The sequence below is a fragment of the Coffea eugenioides genome, chromosome 11 (assembly GCF_003713205.1).
Source record: "Coffea eugenioides isolate CCC68of chromosome 11, Ceug_1.0, whole genome shotgun sequence".
In the NCBI taxonomy this organism is placed as follows: Eukaryota; Viridiplantae; Streptophyta; class Magnoliopsida; order Gentianales; family Rubiaceae; genus Coffea; species Coffea eugenioides.
In genome coordinates, this window is record NC_040045.1 from 51,959,017 (window position 1) to 51,965,396 (window position 6,380).

At 35.4% G+C, this 6,380-nt stretch overlaps 1 protein-coding gene across 2 annotated transcripts; it reads left to right on the top strand.

Moving 5' to 3' along the window:
* The first annotated feature begins 49 nt into the window (after positions 1 to 49).
* Positions 50 to 2,285, top strand: LOC113751602. Of its 2 annotated transcripts, none has more exons than XM_027295659.1 (3): positions 50 to 377; positions 469 to 603; positions 1,786 to 2,285. In XM_027295659.1, the coding sequence occupies exons 1-3, from the start codon at positions 339 to 341 to the stop codon at positions 1,963 to 1,965; spliced, it is 354 nt and encodes a 117-aa protein (XP_027151460.1). In that variant the 5' UTR covers positions 50 to 338; the 3' UTR covers positions 1,966 to 2,285. The 2 variants fall into 2 exon arrangements, with proteins under 2 accessions (XP_027151460.1, XP_027151461.1); XM_027295660.1 differs by having other exon boundaries at positions 1,795 to 2,285.
* Positions 2,286 to 6,380: the final 4,095 nt, after the last annotated feature.

The window sequence follows — 6,380 nt, forward strand, 5'->3', positions numbered from 1 at the left end:
CTGCGTCTTAGGACACCTTACCATTCAGTTAAAATCGAAGTGAGAGTTAAAAAGAGATATTTATAGCAAGGACAACGAAAGTGATCAGAGCCACACGAATTTATCATATATCAGCCATTGTTGAGAAGAAGTCAGGACTATTCACTTCCACGTGGATTAAAAAGTCTGGACAAATGTACTACGGGTTGCTAAACTTGCCAGCGTTTGGCGAAGGTCCGGGAAACAAAAGATCCAGAAGCCAACTTTCCCCTGGCGCAGAGCATCAAATTTTCTTCTCATACACGCCGAAATAGCAAAACAGAAAAAAGATCAGCAGTAGCGGAGAAGGATAAATAAAGATGGCAACGGTGGTGTCTAACGTCACGGCATTTCGGAAGGTTACAAGCTTTATTCATTCCTATAGGAATTTGCTTTTTTTGTTTCAATTTTGAGAAAAAAATTTGTCGCAAATTAAAATGGTCACCGCAGATTGAGATGTCCGGAAAGTTCAAAGTTACTTGCAGAAAGAAAGAGAGAGACAGAGGTCAAAACCAGCACTACCCTTACAAAGTCATCGAAATTACTCCGCCGCCCAAGAACCTCGGCATTCGCTGCTTTCCCTGTGTAAGCTGGATTTTCACTTTTCCTCCTTTCTATTAGCTACGACTAATAGGTAGGCTTGCACTGATTAAATAGCTCCTTTGTTAACTTGCTTCCCGGCATCTTGAAGAGAATCGAGATGCTCATTTTAGTTTTGTTGATGCATATATCTCATAATAATTCATAATTTCCCGCACAATTATGTGAACATTATTGGTAAAGGTGATTTCATCAACTGCGGGTATTTTGTACAAGCCCTACTCAGGATCGCTATCTTTCTTAAGGTAATAGAGTATAAGCAAAACCCACCACTTGCATTTGACAACCTCACTAATTAATTTTGAGTATCACCTTAATGCCCGCCTTCACCATCTTTTTTCTTCATTTTTATCTCCAATTGCTAGAACGAGCAAGGACATATTGCATGTTTACTGTTTCAAGTTGTTACTCTATTTTTCTGTTGAAACCTTTTCTGGTGCAACAACAGAGAAACATTGTGGAGTCAAAACCGCAGAAAAGTTTCTATTATCTTCTTTTGATTCTTTTTCCCTTAAACTTGTTGACGGACCCTGTAGATCCTTTCAGTAGAGAGTATATTGTGTACTATTTGCCAGGTTTTATTTTTCCTAATGTCTGAGCTAAGGAAGCAATTCTTCCGTTTGAAGTAAATTTTAAAAGGACTGTTATTTTCAAACATCACCGGTGAGACGACAACCAAAATTGATTGCTGATCCTGTGAGATGGTGGTCAATATGCATGATTCACGGGATGTACCATAGACTCGACTATTCCTGGAAATCATAAAGCTCCTAATATTTGGTAATTCCTGCATGTATAAAGTGATTATGCACGCGTCTTCCTGACTGGAAAGCAAGTAGAGATGGTTTGTTAAGCCAACTGGGTGTCTTGAGTTGTCTTGGTGAATTTTAAACTAGCTAGCATGTTTAGCGCTAACAAGATCTAAAAGACGGAGACATTCCGGCGCCGCTGCATTTCCTTGTTGCATTCTTTTCCTCTTGCTAGTTTTTGGTGCGAGTAGTACTACTGATTCCACACAGGATGACAGGAATTATTTGAGTAAACAACCTCACCGATTCAATGGCATCATGTTCATGTTAGATGTTACGCTAACGAAAGGAACCGGTCTTTGCACTTCAGCGTTCTTCTGTAATTGGTGGTGGTTGTTGTTTATTGTTTTTTTGGCAGAATGTGCAGTGCGGGGAGAGCGTGACAATTGAAGGCCGAGCTTATACGGTATCAGCTGTAACTCATCGATACCAACTCCGAAAGGGGAAGTATGAGCCTAGTGAGAAGAGGCTTGATGTACTGTCCACGGGAAGATACATTTTGAACTTGTATTTGGAAAACTTAATGGAAAAATCATAATAATCTATTCCTATTTAGCACAACATTTACTCCAAAGTAAGTAGAGAGTTATGAACAGTAGGACTTTGGTGGGATGGGAGGTCAAGTGTTCAAATCTTGTCTTTTACCATTTGCCGTTATATGTGGCCTGTCACTTTAAATAGTTCCATGTATCTGTCTGAATCGGTGATGGTTTAGTCTTCACCGATTTTCCCTTAGGTCTCTTCAGGCTATAACAGTAGAGAGTTATAACAGTAGCCTTAGCACATTGACCTATGTAGTAGATTTGTATGATGATGGGGAATGATTAATTTAGAGTCCCAGCATTCAGCAACCCTAAATCGTACTTACTTTGGCTTGTGTTAGCATTAATGGTTTTTTTTTTCCCTTTTTCTTTGGGAGTTGTGTGGTTCATTTTGATGGAATGGACCAAATGTGACAGTTGAGTTGGTCCACCACATGCCATGGTTTCTAGTTCACATGGGGCCATGTGGTACTTCGCTATTTCCGCAGACGTATCTAATCTAACAAAATTCGGCCTGCTTTGCTTAAAAAAAAAATTCTCATCTCATGTGGGTGTGGCCTTATTTTTTGGTTCTTATGAATCCTCGTAATTTGGCATCATTGTATAGACCTTTTGCAATATGCAACTTAGCTGTTAAAGAGAAAATGCCAGCTTAGTTTTATAACATGCCGTAAAAATTTTATGTTTATTTTATATGAGCACGTTCTGATCTAGTCTAGTAGTGTTATATTCTTGACGAGGAGACTCTGATGATTTTGTGCCAACAGCCTAGGCTCTTGGTACCATCTAGACATTTAAATTTGGGTGGGGTGAATCTTGTCTCACACTTTACTACTTAATTGTGGTTTTTTTCGACAAAAAAATTCTGTCGACTCTTCTTTCTCTTAAATTAGATTATGTTGCGAAAAAAGAAAGAAAGAAAAGAAATGGTGATGATTTTGTGCATGCAGGATAAGCTTTATTCCTAACACTAATCGCGGGGCAATAGTAAAGCCAAATTCTATCATAAATTTGGATGTCGCTGGGGGAGCAAATAGGTACTTAACGCAGGATTTATTGGCCAAGTAGAATTACGAGGTTTTTTTTTTTTTCCTTGTTATACGATCAAACTCATCACTTTCCCTTTTTCCTGTGCTGTTTAAATTGAGAATAGCGAAGCATGATTTTGATTCCACCGGTCAATTCCTTGACTTATCAGCTACCTCTAAGGCAAAACGTTTAAGAAACAAACAAGAAATATAAGGAAAGACAGCGAAAACAGAAGAAACTTGGAAGCAAGGAAAGAAGCAAACAACAATAAATTTAAGGAAAGGGAGAGAAGAAAGCAGAAGAAACTCCACGTATGTATGCATTGCTTATGGGAGAGGGAGACTGACTAGACTACAAACTCCGAAGCCTTCCCAAATTAATATTTATTACGTTGTTGTCGCTTAGAACATTTAAAATGCAAATCTTGACATTATAAATTTCCTAAAACATAAAAGAAAACACCAGTACGAGTCCTCCTTTTTTTTAATTTTCCTTAGGAATTTTTTTAGACTTTCCAAACCTTTCACTATAAAAAAATTATGTAATCCTTTAACATCGTGGTCCCTTTTTTTTTCTTCCCCTCTTTAAAAGGCTGTTGTGGTCTGTTTTTACTTTGCATTATAGAAGATAAATAATTATTTTCCGAGAATGATTGAAATTAGAAACTTTTAGAGAATAAAAAAGGCAAGATTAACCTATAATTATGGTTCTACTAACCTTAACTAACTGAATTGCATAAAATAAACTACACAAATAAAAGGATAAGGATATCATTTACTACTATTATAGAAGGAACTGGTTGAGGAGACTTGTTCGGATCAGCCAGGCAGCGAAGCAACAATAGGGAATCAGTTCGCCCAATGACAACAAGGATTTAGACTGAAGGTACCTAATAGAATATAAACAGGAACATGCCAATGCATCAAATTTCCACTGGAATCTTCAACAATCCAAGCTATTGTCTCCTGCTGATGCACTATTTCTTTATTGTTTCTACTTTTTATGCGAGTCTCTATTTGACTGCATTTAGGGGTGCGAATCGAAATCGAAATCGAAATCGGTAATTCAAAACTTTGAAATCGGAATTTTTCGGAATTTTGTTATCAGAATTTTCGACCGATTGGATAGAGTACTATTTGAAATATTATTTGAAATAATTATTGTAGCACTTTTTGTGATATGATGTATGTGAGATAAAAAGGTGGTTGGGAATATAAAAAGATGGATTGGAAATTGTGTTTATGATGCAAGCAAAATATTATTTGGGATAGAGTCACTATCCAAACAAACCCGAAGCGATTTCGAATTCACCAATTCCAAATTCGAATTCGTTCAGAATTCGGTAAATTTCGATTTCACCAAATTCATGAATATAAAAATTATTATTATTATTATATAAATATTATATTACATATATATATATAAAAATATTATATATATGTGTGAAAACAAAATTGAAATCGAAATAAGAATTCCGATTTCACCGAATTCATGAATATAAAAATTATTATTATAATATAAATGTTATATTATATATATATATATATATGAAAAACAGATTTGAAATCGAAATAGGAATTCTGAATTCCGATTTCGATTTCAATTTCGAATTGTGAATTCGAAATAAAAAATTCCGATTTGAAAAATCTCATTACCGAATTCGACCAATTCGAAATCGGAATATCCGATTTCCATTCCAAATTACCGAATTCGAAATTCCGAATTGAATTCGGTCGGTAAATCGGAATTTTTCGATTTTGCACACCCCTAACTGCATTGGTTGCAGTTCTCCATCTCTTCTCTTTCTAGCAAGTCACATACACGGTTTTCCAATTCTCTTAATTCTGGGACCAGTTGAATAGATTTTTCTTGAGAGATATTTCTCTGAAATGTATTGGGTATACTTTATTTTTGTTAAAGAGTATATTTGGAGCAACGGTTAAAATTTTTGAGGAGTTGTTTTTGGATCTAGAAAGAAGGAATAGGAAGCTATTTTCTTGTTACTTACATATAGTCGAGAAGATTTGTCCCCAGACAGCGGTCAAAATTTTGCTTACTTCCAAAACATAAATTCCTAATTATCTTTTTATCTCACATATGTTATAGCACCAGAAGTGGTACAGTAATTGTTTCAAACAATCTTCTATCCAAACACATTAATCACGGCTTTTGTCATTAAAAACAAATAGGCATCACATTTTAGGGGATATTTTGTATGATTCGGGAACACGAGGGTTGAATTGAAATCAGACCTAATTAAAGGGGTCACTATGTATTTAAGCCTAAGTAAAACTATTAAAGGCATATCACGACGCGAGCTCTCCACTAGAGTATGTGCGTTAAAGGGCAAGACGCTAAGCGTATTAATTTGGCTTTCCGGTGCTACAGCACTCCGGCATTTACTCGGTGGAATAAACGCCAAATTAAAATATATTCAGCCGCTGCCCCAAAATCCGCACCTTTTTTTTAAAAAAAAAAATTTTACGTATTGATAGAGTGTAAGACTCACACACTTTCTTTCTTCACTTAGAAGTTTTGGAACCTTATATATATAAGGCCAAATGGAAGAAACATATTGTAGGCAATTTACGTATTCACAGGTGTCCACGAGAAGTTAAGAAAATGTAAATTGTGTCACCCTCGTTAAAATGGGAAAGAACTACATTAGATTGGATAGTAAAACGAGAGAAATGATAAATTAATGATTTTTAATTCAAAACGTTTCACTTAAAAAAAGGGAAACTAAGTATAGAGATATCCACAACAAACATTTATAATGCGAGAAATAGGTTATTGTAAAGAAGCCCCTTGCTTGCAAAAGGAAAAAAAAAGAAGAAGAAAAACACTTAGAAAAACAAACATTCTAATGATGTGAAATTATCTGGTGTTGGTGAGCTAATGATGTACTAAATAATTTTCTTTTAATAATACAACTAAAGTGGGAAAGAAGCCTGACACTTTTAATATTCAGGTCAACATTTTCACTAATCCAACCAAAAGATAAATAATCATATAAACTAATAATTGGTTAGAGACTCGGAGTCTGTGTACCCTTTTTTGTATTTTACTTTTTGGGTTCAATTCAAGGAACAAGAAATGTTTTAAAATGTAAGTATAAAGTATAAACTAATACTAAGAAAATAAAAACTGTACTAAAAAAGCAAGAAAGTTGGGTATGGAAGCCTTGTTAATTGTTGATTGGGAAACATCCACAGAAAAAGGGACGGCCTTTGTATCAGAAAATTGATCCTTGTACTGTATTGTGCCTGCTTTTTCTATGCTTTGCTGCCTTTTTAGGCTTTAGCTTTGCTTGTGGCCTTAGTTTACGGGACCTTCTTCTTCTTCTTTTTTTTTTTCTTCTCACGTTTAACGTTCTCAATTC

Excerpts from the sequence above, each read along its gene's own strand:
- LOC113751602 (XM_027295659.1), top strand. The coding sequence starts at position 339 with ATGGCAACGGTGGTGTCTAACGTCACGGCATTTCGGAAG. Across the intron at positions 378-468 it reads ACGTCACGGCATTTCGGAAG|ATTGAGATGTCCGGAAAGTT; the intron begins GTTACAAGCTTT and ends TGGTCACCGCAG. Across the intron at positions 604-1,785 it reads GCATTCGCTGCTTTCCCTGT|AATGTGCAGTGCGGGGAGAG; the intron begins GTAAGCTGGATT and ends TTTTTTTGGCAG.